The 24623-nt window shown below is 40.4% G+C and overlaps 3 protein-coding genes across 12 annotated transcripts in view; 2 read left to right on the top strand and 1 right to left on the bottom strand.

Moving 5' to 3' along the window:
* zmiz1a (zinc finger, MIZ-type containing 1a) overlaps positions 1-3909 on the top strand; it is a 124013-nt gene extending 120104 nt beyond the window's left edge. For 9 of the 10 annotated variants that reach the window (XM_033613163.2, XM_033613162.2, XM_033613164.2 and 6 more), the window contains 2 exons: positions 177-476; positions 711-3909. In XM_033613163.2, coding sequence (XP_033469054.1) covers positions 177-476; positions 711-818 — 408 coding nt within the window. In that variant the 3' untranslated portion in view covers positions 819-3909. The remainder of the gene's footprint in view (positions 1-176; positions 477-710) is intronic. The other variant, XM_033613166.2, reaches the window with a different exon arrangement.
* A 3578-nt stretch (positions 3910-7487) lies between these two features.
* ppifa (peptidylprolyl isomerase Fa) lies at positions 7488-10622 on the top strand. The gene is made up of 6 exons (XM_033613725.2): positions 7488-7703; positions 7835-7865; positions 7992-8080; positions 8158-8254; positions 10027-10102; positions 10194-10622. Exons 1-6 carry the CDS (start codon positions 7560-7562, stop codon positions 10327-10329), a joined length of 573 nt encoding a protein of 190 aa, XP_033469616.1. The 5' UTR covers positions 7488-7559; the 3' UTR covers positions 10330-10622.
* Positions 10623-11848: 1226 nt separating this feature from the next.
* The window catches only part of zcchc24 (zinc finger, CCHC domain containing 24), a 48027-nt gene continuing 35252 nt past the window's right edge, over positions 11849-24623 (bottom strand). The window contains exons 3-4 of the mRNA XM_033612564.2: positions 23061-23225; positions 11849-19225 (exon numbers count right to left, since the gene is read on the bottom strand). Of these exons, the coding sequence (XP_033468455.1) occupies positions 19112-19225; positions 23061-23225 (279 nt within the window). The 3' untranslated portion in view covers positions 11849-19111. The remainder of the gene's footprint in view (positions 19226-23060; positions 23226-24623) is intronic.

Raw genomic sequence — 24623 nt, 5'->3', positions numbered from 1 at the left:
TCATTTCGCTTTTCCTCTCTTTCCTCCCACGCACCCCCCCCCCCCACCCCCCCCACCCCTCTCCTCCTCTTCCTCCTCCTCCTCCTCCTCTTCCTCCTTAACACTCTCTGTGTCTTCCTCCTTATTTTTTCTCTCTTCACCTCTCTGGCTTTCTGTCTCCCCTCTCGCACCTGCAGATGTCCCATCCCGATCAGTCCCATAACTCCATGCAGCAGAGCTTGCATGCGTCTCCCCACCCCGGCAGCCAATCAGGGCCGCCCTTACATCACAGTGGCCAGTCAGGGCAGCCCTTGCATCACAGCGGGCAACCATCGCAGCCGCCTCGCCAGTCGCAGCCGCAGCCTCAGCAACAGCCTCAGCCGCAGCCTCAGCAACCTGGGCAGAACAGTCACCCCCACAGCGATCTGAACTTTAACCCCTCCTCAGATGGGCAGATGGGTCAGGGAGCCCAGGATATGCCTGAACCCTCCCTGGATGTAAGTGTGCCAGCTCTGGGCACCCTCAGCTTCCTGTTAACAGCTAACATTGTCTGCTGCAGCTGCTCTCATCTCTCTGCTGTGTGCTCTGTTTGTGTTTTACTTTACGCTTGTTTACGTGGTTTCAACAGACACTTGAGCATGACTCAAAGTTGCCCAGCGTCAGAAAGATAAACATGTTCTCAGGTCACTCAGCTTCGCCACTCACGGTCTCTCTCTGCCTTCTCTCCACAGCTGCTTCCAGAGCTGGCCAACCCAGACGAGTTACTGTCATACCTGGACCCTCCCGACCTCCCCGCCAACAGCAACGACGACCTTCTCTCCCTCTTCGAGAACAACTAGCCCCTCACCTCCCCTAAAAAAAAACCCTCCTGCACCTACAGGAGTCGTGACGTGTTTGACTGTCCGTCCACAGACACCTCACCGACCTCCTATCGATACTTCAAGCAGCTTCCTATGCTCACGCACGCACACACATACACAGTCTATCAAGAGATGATGTGTGGCATGGGAGCGCAGCTGTAAAGAGGCGCCTGTTTGGGAATTTCAGTGGAGAACGCAGGAACGCCGCTCCCTTTCTTTCCCCACCGCACTCCCCTTTTTGTCCTTGTGTAAAGATTCCACGCACCAGTTCCACCGCCTCTGACTCGAAACACGCCATTTACAGCCATGTTGGCGGGCACTAAAGTGATATTATATATATACATATATGATATTTGTGACTTTTAAACTGAAAACTGTGCAGCTATAATCATCATGTGTAAACAACACGGAGGAGACGGGAGCCGTTGTGGGCTCGAGGTAAAGTGTTGTAGCTTTGTTTGTTTGTTTGTTTGTTTTTTTATTATAATTTTCCTTTTGTGAAAAAAACAACAACAACAGATGTCTTGTAAGAGTGTTTTTATCCTATTTGAAATGTGTTCTTCCAAAACTTTGGCACACGCCATGCCCCTTTGACCTCCCCTCAGACTCCTCAGTGTGTGTGTGTGTGTGTGTGTGTGTGTGTGTGTGTGACAGTTGAATAACTGGAACTCATCAGAATCAGAGCACTGAAAGGACGAGCTAAAACGTCCTCGAGTGTCAACAGAGGAAACGAGCGCACATTGTGCAATGTAGTGTGTGTGTGTGTGTGTGTGTGTGTGAGTGAGTGTGTCGGTGTGTGTATATATATGTACATGTGTGTATGTTTACGTGTCCTCTTTGGTTTGCCTGCGAGCGTATGTAAAAGACAGCGGGGGAGGGAAAGTTTGAGACAGAGAAGGGAAGGAAAATAGTGAATGAAAGAAAGATAAAGCAGAGCTGTCTCTACTTTTCCTCCGCCTGGTCGTTCTCGTGTATTTATTGTAAATGTTTCGCTCTTCCTCATCAAATTAAGCACCATTTTGTTCACAAGTGCATGTGTGCCAATGGCTCCTGTTGTCTTTGTCCAGCCTAAACATGCTTGATCAAATAATTTTCTCTCGTCTTTATATTTATTATTTCAAACTCATCAGTTTCTTTTTTAAATTGTCATCCTTTTTTATGTGTTTTATCTTTGTCCCACATCATTAATCAGAAACATCACCAAAGTTGTCCTATGGTTTTTATAAAAGGGGGTCGGGCCTGAGCAGGATTTCAACATCCTACAGAAGTTTTTAAAATCACTGTGTTTTATATAGAAACGTCTGTGTGTGATTACTCCGATCTTTCCTTTTGTCATTTTGTTACTGTTGAATTGCATCTTTTTTGGGGAAAAAAAACATCCTGCATGATCCAACAGTGTTTCCAGAGCTGTTGTATATACCCTTTGTGAATACTTTGTGACTGTACAGTACTGTACCTATCTATTACTGGCAACTACATGGTACTGTATGTGTGTTAAGGACTATACGCACACTCACACACACTCACAAACACACACAGAATCCCTTATAACCAGTCCAATATTGTATCCAATTGATCCAAATGCACTCTCACTGGCCTTGTATCGAGTCCCTGTGTGTTTTCATCAGTGAAAAGGAATATTCAAATTGCTCAGCAGGCTAGTTTTAAGTTTTTTATGTGTAAGAATTGGTCAGCTTTAAAAAAATTTCTGTCGAAATGATTGTTAAGCAGCTTAGAGGTCCAAATTTCTCCAGAAGTGATTTAATATTTTTGGAACAAGTGACCTCGTCCTCTTTATTTAAGTGAGAATGTGCAAAATGTCCTCTGTTTTGAGTCCTGTCAACGAGCTTTTGATGACCATACCTAGCAAAAATGTGGGAATTGTGTATTTTCATCACACTTTATATTGTTTTAAGTTATTTTTTTTGTCCAGTGTTTTTTTAAAGTATAATTTGGTTTACACAGTTTTATGCAGTACAGTCAACGAATCTAAAATATACTTTATGTTGTCTGATAAGAGTCCCCCCCATTTGAGATTTGTAATATGTTTGAAGAACCAAATATGGCTTTTACTGATCGTCAGAAATTGATCAAATCACCTGCATATGACACAGTTGAAGGATCAGATGTTGTATGTGTTTGTTTCTATGTTTGTTAAAGACAATGCACTGCCGCATTGGGATGTTTTATTTCCCTACACAGTGTGTAACTGTAACTGCAACCTTTCACGAAATCACGTCTAGTAATCTGAGCGACACAAATTGTACTGTCTGATCGCAGACGCTGGAAATTGAGGATTTAAAAGAGAATGCGATTAATATTGTAAAATGGATTTTGGGGGAGACGAGCTCCTATTTGCATACAAGGGGAGGTTGTGGCAGAGGGTTGGGGGCGGGGTTTGGGATGTAAGGGATTACGTGTATATACTGTAAATGACAAATAGAGACACGTTAACAGAAATGTATTCATTTTCTCCAGGGGGAGTGTGCATAGTGTATTTAGAATTTGTAAAGCTTGCATCCTCCTGTCAGACATTGAATTGGCAAAATGAGTCTGTGTTTGATTGCGTCTGTGCAGACCTCTCTAACCACGCCTGTTCATTTATGGAAGATACTTTATGTGCCCCTCCACGTTGGGGTCTCCGAGAGAAAAAAAAGACATTTTTCCTTTGTGTAATATTAAACTTCTGTGTATTTCTCTATTACCTGTGTACTTTATAAAGGTGCTACAAAATTATTAAAACCTTTGAGGTATAATTGGGACTTGGAGACGTTGAGCTTTTGGTGGCTCTTAAGGGTTGTTTCCAAATTTACAGTTTGTAAAACATTTTTGTCAAATTGATGATTTTTATGCAATTTGGCGAATATTATGCTATAAAGGTACAATCTGAAGTGATTGGCACAACAGGTGGCAGTTGTCTCTTTGGTTTTGTACATTCTATGTACAATCATTTCATATTCTAAACTGGTCAGAAAAACATTGTGATTTTTAGTCTTGCAAATCTGTATGTAGTTAGATGACGTGACATCCTAATATTTATCTAATAAATATGTATTCAGATGAAACACAATTAATGGCCTTCTGCGTCTTTTGACATACAAAGTGAAACCAGATTATTATATATTCCGCAAAAAGATTAAAGAGGTGCCACACAATCCACAAAACACCTGCAGGAGTAAACTATAATTTACAATTACAATAATTTGAAATCATTACACATGTTAATAGTGTTCACAGGCTGAAATAGCACAAAATAACCAACGGGCCTTTTTCACCGTGGGCATTTTGACGTGTCACAGTAGGAAAACACAGGTGTAAATGATGAAATTAATTATGGCTGCTTCAGTTTCACGGTCCTTGTGCATGCTGGCATCGTTAATTAGCTATCAGTAACACCTGTGCTGTGTTCCCACATCAAAATGTCCGCTGTGAAAAGCTGCATTTCACCACTTTAATCATTTGTTAAATCGTAAGCTATTAGTAAAAAGGTCGTTATGAAATGTAGAAAAGCAGCAAGTTTATCCTGGGCTGAAATAAATACTGAAAGAAAGAAGATTAATTCAATTACTGTAGCAAATAATCAGCTTTTTCTGATTAACTGGTGAGTCACAGATTGGTTGTAAATGATCCAAGTAGCTTAACCCTTTGAAACCAGAGCAAATTGGCTTGATTTCCTTTAAAAACATGGGAAGAAGGCGATGAACAAAGAAAGAAGAAATGACCCCCAAAATTAGCAAGAAATTAATTAAATTTAAAAAAAAAAAAAATTAAAAAAGAAAGAAGTAGAGTTAAAAAAATAAGTTTAGAAAAAATAAAATAAAAAAAGTTTTTAAAAAAAATTAAATAATATAAAAAAAGGAAATGACCTGGAAAATTAGAATAATGCTCTAACATACTTTTATAATAATGAGAATTATGAATATAGTTTTTGGCTAGTGTATTTTCCTTTTTTTCCCTAGTCTTTTTTTTTCTTAAACTATTATATGTTTTTCCAATTTGTGGGACATATTTTACCAAGGTTGTCATTTGTCTTTTTTCACATATTTTTTGAAAGAAATCACACCAATGTGCTCGGGGTTCAAAGGTTTAAATACTTGCGAAAGGCGTCTGAAAGCTGCACAAGAAAAGTGATGTTGCTCCAGGTTTCAAGGGGTTAAAGTGTTCCAGACAAACAAAAGTTTTCTTACTCATATTTTATTTTAGAGTACCTGAGATCACTTTACTGTCACTAATAATACTGATGACAAAGTTCCCTCTGGGTTACAACCTTTGCAACACCTAATGATGGTCAATAATTAGGAGCATCAGCTGAAAATACTGATATCTACAAGATAATACACCTCTCTGTGGTTAGAAATATTTAAAAGAATCATGCATTTGCAGTTTTAAAAATCAAGCAAAGCAACATCAAAGCTAAACTGGACAGAGGAATAATAAAGCTGACAAAACATCAGACAAACAGTTACCAACGCTGTGCCTGGACAGACATGAAGGCACAAAGGTTTAGCAGAACGGCCCCTTTGGTCAAATGACTATTCAAATTATATATTTGATCACTGTGAGTAGCAGGAAAACAGCAGTGCAAATCAGGATGGAATATTCCGCTTCAGTACCCACTCCCTGAAATGTAAATATGACTGGCAGAGACAAGCATCGTTATCAGTCATCCCAATAAGAGTAGCAGCTGATTTACTGCCTCATCCGCATGGTCATTTTATCTTTATTGTGAAATTATATTAACAATTTAGTAGATAAATAATATCACCTGACACTTTGACTTGTCATAGCAGGAAAATCACAGGTGAAACTGACAACATTAACGATGGCTCAGTTCCACCCTGGAACAGCGTGTGTCCCAAATCACAGCTGCCCTTCAGAAGTATGTACTGTTGCATGCAGTATGCACTCAACCGGGACATACTACTTTCTCATAACATGATGCCCTGAACTCTGACCCTTTTGCTTTTATATCTGTTACCTTGGAGATAAAACAAACACCACTTACCAAGTTCTCAAGAGAGTGAGATCAACCTGGAGTGCTCTACCGTTGTTATAACTGCACAGATTGTAGATTCTAATATACTAGATTTGTGACAGTGAAATTACATCTGCAGTTCTCTGGCAGTTATTTTTATAGTTATGTCCCATTTTTGATGGTAATATTTATGATTAATTTGTTCCCTTAAACAATCTATATTCCTATTATTACTGTTTGACTAGAACTTGAGTAGAACATTCTGGTATTTTTTTGGCATACTGCATTTCACACACTATGTTATGGGACATACTAAATCTTTTTTTGGCATACTATATAGTATGGTAGTATGAATATTGGAACACACAGCCAGTGACTCAGCATGCAGAATGCCAGGACCTCCCCAAAGTGGAATGCAGCCATCATTAATGTGATTAAATGCACCTGTGCTTCTCTTGCTATGACAAGTCAAAATGTCTGCTGTGAAAAAGATCTGTCACATGAATAATACACAAAAGAGGCAGCAAAGCGCCAGAACATATAGTTCAACAATAGTTAAAGGTAATGCTAATGCTGTAGGATTCTTTGCCAAACCATTCTTTATAGACATTAACACTTAAATTGTTCATAAATCAAGTTAAAGTTGGGCTTAAAGGTGCAATATTGACCTTGGAAACAGCAGTTTAAATGAATGATTCTCATATACGGTTCACTTGGAATTTCAGTAGCTGTCAACCTCATCTCCTGGCCTTCCTCAGTGGATTTTGGGAGATATATTGGCAGACATTGAATATAATATAATAAGTATATTGTCTTTAGTGTATAATCACCTAAAATTAAGAATTGTTTCATTTTAGTTACCCTAGAATGAACTGTTTATACCTACACAGGGAGTGGGAGTTCATCCACAGTGTCCACCATGTTGCAGGGCAATGTTTCTACAGTAGCCCAGAATGGACAAACCAAACCCTGGCTCTAGATAACGCCATTATATTTTTATGAAAACACAGGTTTATAATGTGAAACTGCGCTATTCAGTGTTTTTACCAGCTTCAATCACCTTGTCCGTTTGATTTGAAGAGGAAGACACCTCTGTGGATACTTTGGCTCCTGGTAAAAACCTCCTGAACTTCATGATCTCAAGGTATCAGCGAGTGATAGAGAAAGGCAATGCTAAAGAAATGTTTCCTAGTAAAATATTACTCAAGATTATTGTAGACAAAATATAAATGTACTAAAGACAGAAATTTGTATTTAGTAAAGCATTTCCTCCCCCTCTTTATAGATTTTAATGCTTAATTTGTTCATAAATCAAGTTAAAGGTGCAATATTGACCTTGGGAACAGCAGTTTAAGAGAATTATTATAAATATTCTCATTTAAGGTTCACTTACTTGGTATTTCCGAAGCTTTAATCACATTGCCTGGACTTCCTGAGTGGATGCAATTACTCCGTTGTCATGGAGACATGGAGAGTAAAAGTAAAACTGGTCATATGATAAATGGCCATACATTTTAAAAAAACAAAACAAAATAGAAAGCATTTATAAAGTGGACTTAGTGTGAGGTTTTTTTTGTGTGTCAACCTAAATAGTTATTTTATCATTTTATTGTTCCGGAACCTTCCACGCGGTGTCGCTGTTTCACCACTGCGCGTTCCGACTGTCAGCCCGTGACGTCACATGTAAACAGCACTAGCACCCATGGCCTGCAGGTTCTCCTCACCCTGTCAGCTGAGCAGCGACCATGTTACAAATAAAAAACCGTATCAAATACAGCGGGCCGGGGGTCGCCGCCGCCAGGCTGCTGTCCTCCGGTCCCCCCAAGAACCCGGTGGTGTTCCTGGACATCGAGGCGGACGGTGAGCCTCTGGGAAGGATCACTATTGAGGTAGCTAGCTAGTTAGCATTAGCCTCTCCCTGAAGACCTTCAGCTCACCTGCAGCCTGTCTCACAGCACTCACACATGTACAGATAAAAGCTCAGTGTTGATTCATGCATGTGATTTGTTTTATCCTGCAGCTGAATGCAGATGTGGTGCCAAAGACTGCAGGTATATTTTTCTAAACTTAGCTGCTGAATATCAAGAGTTACATCTGTTTAATTCATCATTCAAACAACCAGCTTTTAAACACTTGTTATAATATTTATATAATAAATAAGAGGTTTAAATTCACAGCAAACTTCAGGGCCCTGTGCACCGGTGAAGCTGGCTTTGGGTTCAAGGGCTCTGTGTTTCACAGGATCATACCTGAGTTCATGTGTCAGGTACGTTTCAAAGTGAAGATGGTGCATGTGTAATAAAGTGTTGCCATGTGTGTCTGGTGCTGTGTTTTCTCTTACAGGGGGGAGACTTCACCCACCACAACGGCACAGGAGGAAAGTCTATATACGGGAAGACATTCAATGATGAAAACTTTAAATTAAAACACACTGGTCCAGGTACGTCTCCACAGCTTAGATTACTATATCTCTCTTTGCATTCTAGGCCATCATTATAGGCCATCATTAGTCAACTAATTGAATAGCAGCTTGACAGGAAATTAATCAACAATTTTCACAGTGAATTATTAAAGGTCCAGAGTGTAGGATTTAGGGGGATATACTGGCAGAAATTTAAAATAATGTAAGAAGTATGTTTTCTTAAATGTATAATCACCTAAAATTAAGAATCAGCATGTTTTCATTATCCTAGAATGAGCCGTTTATATCTACATAGGGAGTGGGAGTTCTTCCATGGTGTCCACCATTTTGCAATGCTGTGTTTCTACAGTAGCCTAGAACGGACACACCAAACCCTGGCTTTAAATAGGGCCATTCATGTTTTTATGTCGGCCACTGTACTTAACAGCCTCTTCATTACAAGCTGGACAGCATCAGAAAAACACAGATTGTTCATGTAAAACTGCTTATTAAGTTTTATTCACTGAAACCTTCCTGAACCTCATGATCCTAAGGTTTTAGAGAAAGAAGGCGAGCACACATTAGCAGGTGTGCGATGACCCCAACAGTATCAAAGAAACACTGAACGTGAAACTGCTTTATTTAGTATTTTTAACTGGTTTTAATCACCCATGGTCTCATTTATTAAACAATGTATAGGATCTGTACAAAAAATGTATGTAAATGGTGTTCGCCACAAAATATTTGCCAATTTCTGCAATTAGGCTTCACTTCACCATCTGCATCACCAATTTTCTGTCTCCAAAATGTTCATAAGCATGGGTCCAAGTTTCTCCCATCAAGTCTGTTTTTATAGGTCACAACTTTTGCGTGAGAAGTGGCGTATGCCTCTTTCAGGCCTTGTTTTTGCGTATGCAGTGTTGAGAAATGAGACCCCTGGTCCGTTTGTTATGAAGAGGAGAAGTCCTCCCAGTAAAAACCTCCCGAACAATGAACACTGAAGGAATCCTAACCAGCAGTTCACGCTTTGCACATAGGAGACATTTCAGCTGGTTGGAATCTTCAATTATCCCACTAAATCCTACACACTGATTTCTTGATTTCAGGAATCTATTTAGCAAAAATGCCAAGCGTTCTCTGATTCCAGTATCTGAAATGTGAGGATACTTCTCACTATTTTCTGTCATTTTAAAAACTAAATGATTAGTCATTAAAAATAATAAACTCAACAAATTAATCTGAAAAAAAGTAACTGTACTGCAGCTCTGTTATGTAATGTATGTAATGTGTGTCACTTCCTTCACCTCTGTTATTCCTCTTTACTCTTTATTTGTTAATCTGTGTCCTTTATAATGTTTTATACATTATTGCTCTGTAAAGCACTTCGAATTCCTCTGGTGTATGAAACCTGCTCTATAGATAAAGCTGCCTCGCCCTGGCTAACAGTAGCTGCCTCTCTCCACTAGATGGCAGTGCCTAATTTCATGCAGCACTCAAACTACTGGTTGTATAGATTTTGCAATCCCCAGGTGAATGACCTACTTTTTAGCGAGTCAGCATGCACCAATCAAAATAACTTCTTTCTTGAATCAACTTAATCCACATGCTGATTACTTGGTGCTTTATTTTAAAGTATGGCTTTATGACAATTTGAGTTATAGAAAAGACAAACAGGCCTTCACCAGTTTGACACAGACTCACGTCAGGCTTCTCTTATGCACCAGTCTGGGTCAGTGATAAAAGGAGGTCAAGATCTTGTTGACTGCATCACATTTAATTGATTTACTCATAAGCCTGTCCGCTCTCTGCAGGAACACTCTCAATGGCAAATTCAGGTCCGAACACCAACGGCTCCCAGTTCTTCATCTGTACGACGAAAACTGAATGGTAAATACTTTGCAGTCAGCTCTGCTGCTCACAGTCTCACCACATTCACTTACCAGGTGCTGAGGTCACTTCCTGTCTCTTCTCTTGACAGGCTTGATGGTAAACACGTTGTGTTCGGTCAGGTGAAGGAAGGTATGGACGTGGTCACCAAGATGGAATCCTTTGGTTTGCATGACGGTGGTGTGATTAAGAAAATTGTCATCACTGACTGTGGTGAGACTAAATAACACTCAGGGTGACACATGGACTTCTGTCGGATGACTCGGCACGCAACACTTTGGTGTCTATCTTTTATCCTGAGTTAGTGACACTTTCAGGGAGGGACTGTCTCGGGTGATTCTCTTCTTCCCTCTGATATTTCTACTGTTGATATGATTTTCGAAGAGATGTTGCTTTTCTAAATCTGAACATGAGCCATCTCCTTTGTGTACAAGCACTAAGGTACCCACTATGTAAAATATTCTTATGGAGCAATTACTTTCCATTTACAGCCAAATAAAATGACTGTTTTCAGATTTTACTAGCTCTGGTCTCAGTACAGGACATTTGCTCTCATGTGCCACCAACCCTGCTGCTTTTAAAGCTTCCTGGAAGTGATCCAGCTGCTTTTTTTAGACGCCGGCTCTCCAGTGCGACCGACTTCCTGTCCATCAGAGCAGGATGTGACATCATGCGACATCCACCTACAGTGGAGCTGAAATATCGCATGAGTGCAGCTGACAGATGATATAACTGCGGGCTACAGCTTCATCGGACACGGTGAATGCATTTGATTTAATCCGCTGGAACCATAAAGGAACCTGAAAATGTCTTTAGCTTGTATGTGGGCTGCTCTTCCTTCGCTGGCTCTTTATTTGAAAGGCAGAGCGTCTGGAGGAGAGACAGAGAAAAGGAGGCCAGGACATGTCTGAGAGCCAGAGACTGGGTGGTGCTGCTTATCGAGCTAATACTTTATGAAAGTAAATAATGAAGCGACGTGAAAAAGCAGCTCTTGCCCCTAAATGAAACCATATGCGCACTGACCTTCCACCGTTTGTTTGAATTCTCAGATTACATTGTTGCTATAGAGACTTCTTAGCTCTCACTGTGTTTGAGCAAGAGATGTTGTAACAAACGTGATATAATTTGGGTCCCCACCCTCTGGTTTAGTTTTAGTTATTTGGAATGCATGGCCAATATTGTGTATGGAAACTTGGCTCGGGAGACGGCGGTGCCGTGGCCAACGTTTAGTACACATGCAACACAATGACATCTTTACAACTGGTACAAGCTGGTTTCTACGGCTGTAAACGTCTCAATTTATCACACAGCACCGATGTCAGCCGGTGTCCTTTTTCTGTGTTTTGGTTTTCCCGTCCGCAGTTTGTCCGCAAAGTGTTGAAATCAAGACCTGTCAGCTGGATTTGTCTGTTATCTTTCAGCACTTTCACGGAAAGTGAAAAACAAGTTTTACATGCCCCCCCCTCCTCTCCATTCTCCATTACACAACCACCATGAATAATCCATTAAAAAACCTCTTTATCATAATCTATACGCTCCGGGTTGCATAAGTCTTGGAGCTCGCAGCAGAGACACACTGATGATGAAAACATATACTCGCAGCAGAATATTCTACAGGACGGGAGCTCTCAGAAAACAATGTGTTGCTCTTGGCTGAAATCAAACTCCACAGCGAACACCTCCCAGTTACTGGTAACAACAATTCAGCGGAGGACCCAAACAAATGAAACCACATAATCCAAGCGCTCCTAATTCAATATGACTTTAATTCATCAAACTCTCGACAGCACTAAAGCACTAAAATGTTTTCCCAACTAACAAATAAGGCACATTTTGGAATGCCGTTTCATGGACATGAAAAACAGACCTGTGGTCTACTCTCGAAACCATGACTGTCCTTGTTTCCCCAAAAAAATCATTGTCTTCCCTACCTCACGCCTGTGTTCTGTCCAATTCAAATATTACATTATTGCAATATTGCAATACAAACATCGACAGTAAAGAATACAAACATAACTTTTCCAAGATGACCACATAAGTGTTAACACATTACATTCAGTAAATATGTATTATTCGTAGAGGCTACACTAGCGGTAAATAAAATACTTCAGGACTACTAACAATCAGAAGTTGCTGATAATGTTAAAAACAATATGTACTGTAGCAAACTATTTAAATAAGTATACATTGCACAAAATAATGTTTCATCCAAAACCAAACACATGCACATGCAAACTCTAAAATAGTTCTTTGTCACACACTCTTTCTTGACAAAAGTATACACTCCCCTAAACTACTAATAACAACATAACATCTTATAATAGTTTCTTGTCATTGCTGCTTTAAGCAAACTACATCTCACAGTTTATCGTGCTTATACAGTGGTGAGTATCCGTCACTAATTAAGAGGAAAAAAAAAGATTTCTGCATGTTAACACAATACATATCTTCATAATATTGTTTACAAAATGAATACATGCGACTGTATGGATGTAAATGGCAGCTCGTAATTAGTTACATATAGCAACTGAATAACATTGTGGGTTATTCAACACTGATAACATCATAAAACAAAACACAAAAAATACAATGGCTTATAATTGAGAAAGGGTATTAATTATGTACCAGCGTTTTTTTTCATTTCATAACATTCTATGTAGACATCAATATTTCCTTCTTAGTGTAACTTTGTTGCATATTCTATACAAAAAGTGTTGTAAAAAATCTTTCCATAAATATTTCTGCAGGATAAACCCCTCAGATTATTGTAAAACATAAAGAAAAAAAACTCCCAGCTTTGTTTATTTCTCAGCAATAGGCCCTTCTTCACACACACAAAAAAGCTTCAATATTGCATAACACTTTAAAAGAGCTACTATCCTTGATAATGATGGCCATCAAATATATACATAACAACAGTCTTATCTTTGTCAGGGATTTAACTCTTGAGTTTTGCAGATTGCTTTAAAATTTTCAACATCTATTAAGTGTTCCAAAATACACATCTCATTCATAGAAAATAACAAATTTGAAATGAAAAGGTACTAGAAAAGTCAAGTATATGAAATTCAAGACATTACGTCTGAAGGCAGATTTTTTTTCTTCAAATGTATTGTATCAACTGCTTCCATTGGCTCTTGATTTGCCATTTAAAATGGCCTCCTCAGATCATGTCCTGGGCTGAATCCAACTCTCTAACAGGATTTCTCTTTATTCTGCCAGAACTCGGTGAATCACAATAACATTGTTACTTGTTTATGAGGTTAGTTCATAAGGCATCATTGGTATCCTTTCATTACAGCCACACGGTATGATGTGGACAATAGATGTAAAGGCCTTTTTAGGTTAATGTCATCACACAGAGCAAAAAGAAAGACGATGTTAACAGTAAGAAAAATGGATTGTTCCCAGCTACAAGGAGAGTCTTTCATTCATATTAGGTCTCTAACTTTTGGTGATAAAGATACGCAAATTCCTTCCTTTAAATGGAGCACTCCACCAGTTTTACTCGCAAGGTTTACTTTACTCATCACAGGGAGTACGAGTTGTCTTATGTCTTCTGTAGCTCTGGAGGAGCTTTGTCAAGTCTCAGGCTACATCCACATTAAAGTCAGTTTCTCCTATCAGCGTCCGGAGAATCAGGTCCAGACACTGTCCAGAGTTTTCCGTTCACACATGCTTCACACAAAGGGAAATCGTCCGTGTCAGAGACATTCACACCTACCGGGAAGACTCTGTTTGGTTTGGGCGAGGCTTGGTGCCTGGGTAGAGCGTGCCGGAGGCAGGACACGATGAGGATAACACCACGGTCACATATCTGAGTCTTGTGCTGTTTCTTTAATTTGTCTGACAATTTCGGCTTCAGTCTTTACCGACAGAATTTACGAAGCATGTCATCTCTTTGGTCATGCATTTTCGCTGCCATTTTCGCGTAAATGACCCGTCTTCTTCACCCTTGTATGTTTTCTTTCTTCTAGTTTTGTGCAAGCCTCATGATAGAAGCATCATCGATGAACCCATTCTGCAGACTATTACGTGCTCTATTCACACATGGGCTCAATTGGACGTTACACGGATTTTGTTCTAGGGAGCTGGGAGGGTAAAATCTGTTTAATGTCTGATTCAACTGATTTGGACGTCTGTGATCTTAGGGCCTGTGTCAACATGGCTTTTTTTCCTCAGTGCCAGCGTCTTCTTTATTATTTTTGTTCCCAGTTGTTCTCAATGAGTAGTGGCACGGTGGTACAGTGGTTAGCACTGTCACCTCACAGCAAGAGGGTTCCAGATTCAAATCCAGGGTGGGGGGTGGGGGGGGGGGGGTTCGGTATGGCGTTTGCATGTTCTGCCCGTGTCAGCGTGGGTTTTCTCCGGGGTACTCCGGCTTCCTCCCACAGTCCAAAGACATTCAGGTTAATTGGTGACTCTAAATTGTCCATAGGTGCGAATGTGAGTGTGAATGGTTGTTTGTCTCTATGTGTCAGCCCTGTTATAGTCTGGTGACCTGTCCAGGGTGTACCCTGCCTCTTGCCCAGTGTCAGCTGGGATAGGCTCCAGCCCCCCCACAACCCCCAGCAGGATAAGTGGTTACAGAAAATAAAAATGAATCAATAAGGAGCAAGTGTATGCTAGAGAAAAAGCGCCATGCTCAGTATCGTTTTTCAGAGCACTTTGCCTCAGATTGGCGGGCGGACACTGGATGTTGCTGGTGAGTGTTCTTTTATCATCGTTAGCTTTGTAAGCTTAAAGTAAACTGTGTCAACCCTCTGTTAACGTAGCATCACGTTAGCTACCTAGCTAATGTTACTGTCAAGATATTGTTTGTTTTTTATGAATCGCTGGGATGACGCACTCTGTCAGTGCTTTTCTACTAAAAAAACCCACTGTGGACACATGCCCCTGCATACAGCTCTTTTGGGTAATGTCTTGAAGATTTCAGGTTTGCAGTGCATGTGTGAAAGGGGCTTAATTCAATTTGATTTTAAAATTAAAATGATTTCCATACACATGAGCGTTCTAGCACCATTTCAGAAATGATCTCCGTCAGTAATAACAGGTTTACAGTTGTTTTCAAAAGGGGGGTTAGGGGTTCGGAAACACTGGAGTCATGTAGACGCTCTGCAAAAATGTAGCAGAAGTAGTGCGTTTTCAAACGAAAGCATATTAGTGTGGATGTAGCCTTAGAAAATAACCCTGGTGATGTCATAATGGTGTCATCACGCTTATCTCAGCTTGGACTTGGAGACACATTTTTAACAAAAAGCCTGCATTACAAACTGGGGATTAAGAGTTTGAAAGATTGGGGCATTCATCAGGTGGGGGAAGTCTGCTGAAAGATGCTATTGAGTTGCATTATGGGAAAGGTAGGATCCAGCATATTTGAAGCTTGAGCCATACCAGGGAATAAAGGTATTGTTATCTCAGCCTCTGCTACATTGATATCAGGTATTTTTGTGTCTCTCGCAAGCCTTCCAACTTTGTGGATCTGCTCTGGAGTGCCCCTTTAACTTCACAGATGGAATTTAGCTAAATTTCCCAAAACTGTAAGGTACCATAATCAGCCACTACGAGCTCTCCCACTGAGGCCAGCGACCATGTATATTTTTTGACAAAACCCACAGTTCCTTTGATAAACACAACTACAATAGATAAAAGAAACAAAGAGTGAGGTCCACAGTTTCATGCGCGACTCCAGTCTGTTGTGATGATCGACTAAGAAATAACATCTTTGTGGATATTCCATGACAACAGACCACAGTAGGATTGTTATTGCCAGCTGGAAATGCTGTTTCAGCCCGTGCCTCCAACTCAGCAAACTGTGTTGAAGCGAACACCCACCATGCCAGTTCAAACTAATAGAGGAACTACATCAATTTCTTGTCCTTTGTCACATCTTGAACCTGCATTAAACTTACTATGCATCACAGTTACCACATGCACTAAAACGGCTCTGTCTCTGGGCCTACCCCCACTTGACTTTTCCCAATTTCAATCGGCCTCCTAGTCCTGATACTTCAGAATGATGTAAATCTTTTTAAGGCACATACAGTATGTTACAGTATAAAATATATAGTCAACCAGCTTTTATAAGGCTAGAAATACAGTACATATACAATAGTTCACAATTCCTATGCTAAGGTTCCTTGAAAGGCAGGTTTCTATAAGTCAAAACTACATTACTTTCCTCTGTAGTGCTTCAGATATGCACTGTGATATATGTAAACAGGATGTGTCCTTCTCTCTCTTTAAAGACATTGGTTCATAATAGTAGGCACTTATATTCATAAAAAATAATATAAGTCTAAACTGAATTCATCATCACTTTCTATATATCCTTAATTCTTCAGCATCAACACTTCACAATCAGCCCTCCAATATCAAATCTTATTTTTCTCAACCAACCTGAAAATCATTGCAGTTCTGCAAAACTTCACTTCCCTCTCGACACTCTTTACACTGCATTCGATTGTTGGACATAGTTTTTAAGGGTGCAAGCTCTTGGAAAGTTTCTGTTTAGCTTCATTGATTCCACTTTGGCAGCCAGGCATCAACTGGCACTTAAATGTGAACTAAAATGTCTTTTTGATTCTCTGTCAAACCAATCTGCTTTTTTATTTGACTAATTTGAAGTTGGAATCTAATCAGAGTGGTTACATCTAATCATAGACTGTATATAGAGATGAACGGCATGACAGGTCCCCAAAAGTGAAGCCAAAACATCTCGACAGCCCCATGGTGGCTGGCTGCAGAGTAATGCGGGATTTATACTTCTGCATAAAACCATCCCCGTACCTACAGACCCTATGCTATAGCCTGATGTGCATCTCCCCAGAAATGTAACTACACGTTGCGGTGACGCAGGCCTCCTGTCTATTTTTGTGAGCAGAAACCATTTCCCTCAGTGGAAACAAAGCTTTTATATACTTTAATTTCACAGATAAGAAACAATAAATTGTGAAGACAATTAAACCTACACAAAAATAGCATCTTAAGTCTCTTGTGTGATTTATCCTGGCTTCACATGAGTGGAGAAAAAGTCTGCTAGTCCCTAGGCTAATTTATACAATGTAAAATGCCATAGGCTTGTGCTAATAACGTTAGCATGTTATATTTGTTTAGAAAACATGTTTAGTATAAGACAGTTGTTTTGTCTGTGAACATTGTGAGTTGTAATGGAGCTGAATTTTGTAACGTTACTTTTTTTAAATGTTGCTGTTGTCCCTGGCTTCATATGCTACAGAAGAAGTCTGCCAGCTGCTAGGCTAATTTACACAATGTAAAATGCCATAGCCTTGTGCTAAAAACATTAGCATGTTGTATTTGTGGGGAAAATATGTCCAGCAAAAGACAAATGCTTTGTCTGTGAATGCTGCGAGTTATAGTGAAGCTGATTTGTGTACTTGTGTTAGAAATTGTAGCTATTAAGCCATGTTTAATGTGTGTTTTGAATCAACTAAACTTTACAGCACTTCACAGAAAGCACACAGCTGACTAGTTTTTTGGAGGTGTAACTGCAGAGTGACACAAACACACCACCGCACAAGTATGAAAGCTCACAACGGCGTAGGCTCTGCTTACAGCTGATGCACAAGTATAAATCCCCCTTAAGTTTGGTTTTAATTAGTTATTTGATGCTATAAAAAGGGGGTTGACTCACAATTGAGTCAGATGGGTATAGAGGCGGACCGTAGATACTATGGCTACATTTGCATATCGCTACAGTGCGGACTCAGGCTCCAAATGACGTCACCAGTACTAGATGGCAGCGCCAGTGTCGGAATATTTTGGAAGAAGTGGATAGAAGTCGCTCATCTTTATAAACAGTCTATGGGCTTTACGTGTGAACACTTAAACTTCTAAAATCCTGTTTTATAATTGCAATCAAAATGTGGCAAGCAGTTGATTTTTTTTCAAGTGCTTTGAAAAACTGAATATTCAACTCAAACTGCGTGGACGGCAAGATTATTGTTACTAAAACTAGAGCTGTTTTCCTTCTCAGCTGACCTTCTTGTGATTTCAAAATTAACACAACTTACCTATCTAACATAAACACCTATCTAACACTATAGATAACTGAGAATTTGTGTGGCAACAAAAATACTTCAGGGAGGGTGAATGAAACCTTATCTGTTAGCAACGCACTAAATCTAGAAGAGGAGCGACTGAACCTACAGTAGTTTCTAAAGACACGTGGAAGCAGTTACACAATCATGTGATATACAAACATACAAAAACATTTCTTTATGTCCCAGTTAAAATTCAAATTGCACACTAGACAACAAGAAAATAAATAGGCCAAATGTAAGCTAGGGATGTATGGCACATTGTCCCTCAGTTAATTCACAGTTAATAAGATGTGCTGTTGACCCAAATACGGCAAGACATCAAAGGCCTCGAATACATTATACCGTCATGAGAGGCCCGGGTTAAACGTTCGTCACATTACCACACACTTCACTTGGCAGGGAAATGGAAGGCAGATCTCTGTAAACACAAAGCCAACAAACCCCAAGGTGAGGTAATCTATTGAGACCAATACTGTCAGTGACTCAAATGACGCTAATTCATCGATATATGATTAGCTGTTGTTAAACATCAGGTTGGATCAGTGGGGTTATGTGGTTTCTGATGCATGAGGCACAAAAAGTCACTGATTTTGGCGAGTTTTTGCTTTTGATGAAGAGCACTTTTGAGAGATTGATCCTAAGTTAACATCTCATTCCTGGATGAAATCTTCAATACTGTCATTGGGAAAAAATAATGATAATAATGATTAAAAATCCACGGGTGGTTGAGAAGAGGGACAGGAAGGATTAGAGCTACTGTCTATATTTGAGGCATCTGAGAGAAGGAGGGGAAGACGTGAGGAGGAAAGGATGCCATGCTGTGTGCAGGGCAGGGATGAGGGAAACCTTGATGTAAATTGAGGAAGTTAACAGCCTTGATGGAGAATGAGCAATAGGACTTGGGACACAAAAGTTGCTCTCTGACTCTTTCTCTGATTAAAGATGATTATTGCACACGGCGGCAGTAGTAGCCCAGGACTTTACATTTCTCGCACAGGTGTTGCGGGTGCTCCTTACTCTGGTCAGACACATCCAGGCCGTCCGGCTTCTCTAAGGGGCGCTGAGGATACAAACAGAGAACCAATAATGAGTCATATTAAACACTGAAGCGAAGCAAGGAGCACACATAAACCTCTGAGTTATGCAAGCAGTTTCTTTGGCACCAGATCCAGCTTAGCTATACTCCTAACTACCTTGGCCTCCAACATTACGCCCATATTCTTCAGACCAGACGTGTACTAAACACAATTAGTTGCAGAGATATGGCAACACACCATCAGCTCTGGAAACTTTGCAGCACACTTTAACAACCTGGTATTAAAGAAAAAGATCCAGTGTGCATTTGATCATGATGGCCCGTATGGAAATATGAGCACACTGCTACGGCAATGGCTTTCTTGGAATCATTATCGAGGACGAAGGGGAATCTATCTGGGCCAGCACGTTTCGAGGTTATTTTAACAATCTGTCTGGAAAATTTTATTTCCCATCTATTGTTCTTTTCTTATTTGAGCTCCTTTGCAAAACGGCTATTTATTCCAAGTGGTCTAACTAAAGGAAAGCAGGTTACCATGGGTCACTACAAGGAGATATTTCAGTCGTCCACTAATGAGTCTGCCAGGAAATGTTGAGACTTTACTATCGGCATGTCAAAGACATAAGGTCCTTGAGGAACGCTGGAAAATCTGATGTATATTTTATGGGGTCCCCTCAGCTGTAAGAAGGAGCTGGGTTCAAGCCCCTGTGCTGCAGGCATCTTCCCTGTTGAAGTGTCCTTGAGCAAGTAGCTGCAGTCTGAGTTCTTCCCATTTGGAGAAAGTTAAAGGGAATGTTCCCCTTCAGCTATCAATGACGTATAGCTTTATGTGGTATTTCTGTTTGGCAGAGAAGCAGGAATTACATGAAAGAATTTTTAGGTTTCTTTGAATTGGGGGCACAGTTTTGGTTTAAGGGGGGTTGGGGACACAATAGGGTTCTTTAACCACACACACAAAAAAAATGTGTAGATGCAACTTAGTGAGAGGTTTTTAAATACTAGCAAGCCAGAAATATGCTAGTACTGATCAGTCAAAATAGCTCTTGAGCTCATTTCTATTTTCTTTGTACTGTGCATAGATGTATAATAATAACAACTCCATACATGATGGGAAGATGGCGCCTATTTAGTCCCAACGGAATTGCCATCTGGTGCATATGTATAAGTATTTCTCCCACTGGCTCCGCCTGCGAGTTCCTGCTCAGCTCATAGACTTTACATTGTGATGATGTCACAGATTTATTTTTAAATCGCTTTTCTCAGCTAATTATCATTTAACAAGCTTTAATTGTCAATTAGCATGTTTGTTAGCTTTATCGCTAAAGGGGCTATTGATTGAAAACAGTCATTCTTTTGTGAGTTATACTTCTCAAATAGACGCTGTACCGACCGTACCCTACGCTGTAGACTACGCCTTAGCCTGACTTGCATCTCCCCAGAAATGTAACTTCACGCTGCGGCGACGCAGACCTCCTGTCTGTTTTTGTAAGCTGAAACCATTTCCCTCAGTGGAAACAAAGCTTTTATTTATTTTAATTTCACAGATAAGGAACAATAAATTGTGAAGCCAATAAAGCCCCCAAAGCATTTTAAGTCTTGTGTGTGATTTATCCTGGCTTCATATGAATAGAGGAAATCTCTGCTCGTCGCTAGGCTAATTTATTCAATATAAAATGCCATAAGCTTGTGCTAATAACGTTAGCATGTTATATTTGTTTGGAAAACGTGTTTAGTATAAGACAATTGTTTTGTCGGTGAACCTTGTGAGTTGTAATGGGGCTGAATTAACGTTACCTTTGTTAAATGTTGCTGTTGTCCGTGGCTTCATATGAGTAGAAGAAAAGTCAGCTAGCTGCCAGGCTAATTTATACAAAGTAAAATGCCATAGGCTTGTGCTAAAAACATTAGCATGTTGTATTTGTGGGGAAAATGCATCCAGCAAAAGACAAGTGCTTTGTCTGTGAATGCTGCGAGTTATAATGAAGCCAATCTGTAAACTTGTGTTTGAAATTGTCGCTGTAAAGCCACGTTTAATGTGTGTTCTGAATCAACTAAACTTTACAGCACTTCACAGAAACCCCACTGCCGACTAGTGTTTTGGAGGTGTAACTGCAGAGTGCCACGGACACATCACCACACAAGTATAAATGCTCATAACAGCGTATGCCACGTGCGTAGGCGATGGCGTAGGCTCTGCATAGAGCTGACGCACAAGTATAAATTCCGCTTTATAACTGGGACAGAGGAGGGTTAAATAAACATGAATGGAGCAACATAGGAAAGCCTAATAAGCCACGTTAGGTTAGCTTCCTCCATTTTGACTGCTCTCTTCTCTCAAAGCTCAGTGCTGTCATAACGGCTTACTATTAATCAACAGCATAAATTCACATGTCAAAGTTCAGCAAAGTTAAACTCTGCACAAGATTTGCACAGATACTTTACTTGCCCACTGCAACCGAATCCGCTGAAATGTTAGTGTTTTAAAAGCTGGTGTGACCTGCTGCAGTAAATCAGTGAGTAAATCAAACTGAAGCTGTAAAAGTTGGGGGGACAAAAGTCTAATTTTGCAGAGTAAGAAGGACATGTCCCCATCATACCCGATGGAAATTATGCCCTTGGTTAAAACCGAATGCGCTGGGTGTCCAAGAAATATATTTCCCACCTTACATGGACAAATATTTTATGCATGTGGATCAGATTGGAAAATACATATTCAGGTTATTTATGGGAATCCGCAGGGCGGGAGGGAGCCGTGCTGAGAGGCTGAACTCTTTGATACCCGAGGACACGGAGGTTAGTGGTCCATTTCAAACGCTGACAGGGGGGAAATATGTTAAGTGGGTGACATTGCAAATGCAGGGAATTTGCTTGCCTGTGTGTAGCTTTGCCACAAGACACAGAGGCAGAGAAGAGGGAGGTTTCTCACCAGTGGAAAAAACAAAAGGGTTTTAAATGCAGTCTTTAATGCAGTATAGTTAATATTCTTGGTTAAGATCTCACACTGATGGAGATGCTAATGAATAAACACAAGATTTGGACTAAATAATGGACTGGGAATGTTGCATTTAGGGTAATTTTGTCTTACAGCGTCTCGTCTGCCTTATTTATGTAAGTGTTAACAAAGCAGAGCATGGTCAGCCGTGGTATTCAGAGAACGAGCAGGGCCTCAAGCACTAATCCTAACTTTATTTCAGGAAGTGGAATTGGAAGAATGTGGAAAAGCATAAATATTAAAAGATGAAGTGTCGCGGATAAATATATCTCGAGCTGAAGAAAACAGAGCAGATTCTTTCTCAGGCGATCCATCTGTTTGGTCAACAGTGTGCGAGGAAAACTCTGCGAGGTTAAGCCCGACGGACACCTCACCAGCATGTTAATTCCCTCTGAGTGTTTGCTGTTCAGAAAAACACTTCACAGCATTTTGGTTAATATGATTTCACTTTTTGGTGTTATTAAATGTGAGAGGAGTTCCTGCAGCTGTAGGCCTCAATTACCTCAGAGTTAGTCTGTGTCTGAGAGACGTTAATGAAGGAATATTTGTTAGGAGATTTGATGACAATCCGTACACAATCCCAAATTTTTACCAGTCAGGAAATGCAGTTAGTTTATTCAGTGCTGGTTTATTACCAAAGGGGCAAAAGCAATTGTTAGTGGTATGATTTTTATTCTGTTTTAATGAGGCCATCTGGAATATCCTCAAGACAATATGCAGCCACGCCAACCAGAGTCTGGACTCTGTTAACTTTGGTTGAGATGATTCAATATACCACTTAAACAATGTGTATGAGTAATGTTTTTGTACTTTAAGGCATTACTGCGAATTCTCAGAGAGCGGACCTCATACTGGAGGGTGAAGTACCTGTTTGTGTGGATAGACGTTGATGTGGCATTTGATACATTCTTGTCCCATGTTGGCCCAGGAGTTGCCACTCATCCACTTCCTCTTACACTTGGGGCACTTGTACTCTCCAAAACATCGCTTCTTCCCCTGGTAGGGTGTCAGCCCTTCACCTTTGGGTCTGGCCTGTGAAGAACAAAACAAAAAATGTGGAGAAGTCATTACTTTTAACATTCTTGTCCAGATAAATAAAACTTTAGGAGCACAGATTAGAATGACATTTTCAAGGGAACCTCTTGGACAGTAATGGATGTTGAGCTTTGACAGCAGGGTGTGGCCATCCTTGTCGTGCTAATATATCCAACTTCATCACACAGCACACTCCTACACACAATTTTGGCACAATGTGTGGTTGTGTAATTGACATTTACTTACATTACAGCTGTGTTAAATTACTCCTCTGATTCTCATGAGGGAGATGATTACGAACAGTCAGTCAGCCATGAAAAAAGCACTAGCCCGAGGGCAATATTGTTGGGAGGAGCCGCTGCGATGACTTCATGCTGGCAACTTTATTTAGGCCACTGTAACAGCATTGGGGAAAAGAGTCGTTTTTCCCCCTAAAAGCATGCCACAAACAAACGTACTGCTTATGTCATCAAAAGGATAACTCATAAACTGTCCTCAGTGCTGCCAAAAGAAACCCAAATGTACACTGATTAGTATGTTTGTCAGGGCTTGTCATTATCAATTTGAAGCTCGAGCATAAAAAAAAGAGAGAAAACTCATCCCAGAACGTGCATCTGCCTGGTGACTGTCATTATGAGCCTGGGAGTGGTTATTTTTCTAAACAAAATACTTCAATTTGGAGTACTGAGGAATTGTTATTTTATCTCAAACTTTAAAAATGCTTTCTTGCGCAGATGGAAATCTGATACGACAGAAATAAGTAATCTTAATGCACAGCATGAAACTGATGGCAGCTTTCCAGGAGGTTAGGAAAGTCTCTGCATTCAAAGTGAAATCAGACCTGTCCACTCCACTCCCGATTCTCCTGCAAGCCTGCAGATTGTTTTCATAATTGCTTTAGCGTTGGCCGCACATTTTGGAGGGATGTAGGGGGTACGGGCCGATGAGAATGAGAGGAGGGGTACGGCCTGTACCTCTGGTCTTCCCTTATTTTGTCCCGGCCCATGTGTGAGTAATAGGAACTTTAATCAGCAGCATCTGGCGCTGTCCTTATAGACGTCAGCAGTTTGCATCAGCATCAGCAAGCCAACGCTAAGTATGAGCGGCTGTGCTTCAATCTGGCCCCTCAACAGCATGACCTCAACCCCACTGTCAGCTTCGCATCTCCCACTGTGACAGCACGCTGGCTGGAAAATCTGACTTCTGCTGGCCTGCAGCACACCCAGTCTATATGCACTGACAGGGCTGTCTCGATGCAATCAATGGGCAATCTCAAGGACAATGCCATGGCAACATTTTGTTTGGATGCTCTCCTAAGAAATGATTTAGCTACAATATGATCCGACTACAAACATTCTGCTGCTCTTAAAAACCCCAAACACAAAGCAGTTTTTA

This window comes from Epinephelus lanceolatus, chromosome 17 (genome assembly GCF_041903045.1).
Source record: "Epinephelus lanceolatus isolate andai-2023 chromosome 17, ASM4190304v1, whole genome shotgun sequence".
NCBI lineage: Eukaryota > Metazoa > Chordata > Actinopteri > Perciformes > Serranidae > Epinephelus > Epinephelus lanceolatus.
This window is presented reverse-complemented; position numbering and strand designations above follow the sequence as displayed.

Bases quoted from the DNA above. Each gene is read 5' to 3' on its own strand.
- ppifa (XM_033613725.2), top strand. From the start codon at position 7,560: ATGTTACAAATAAAAAACCGTATCAAATACAGCGGGCCGGGGGTCGCC. The intron at 7,704-7,834 runs GTAGCTAGCTAG...TTTATCCTGCAG, and splicing joins TGGGAAGGATCACTATTGAG to CTGAATGCAGATGTGGTGCC. The intron at 8,255-10,026 runs GTACGTCTCCAC...CGCTCTCTGCAG, and splicing joins ATTAAAACACACTGGTCCAG to GAACACTCTCAATGGCAAAT.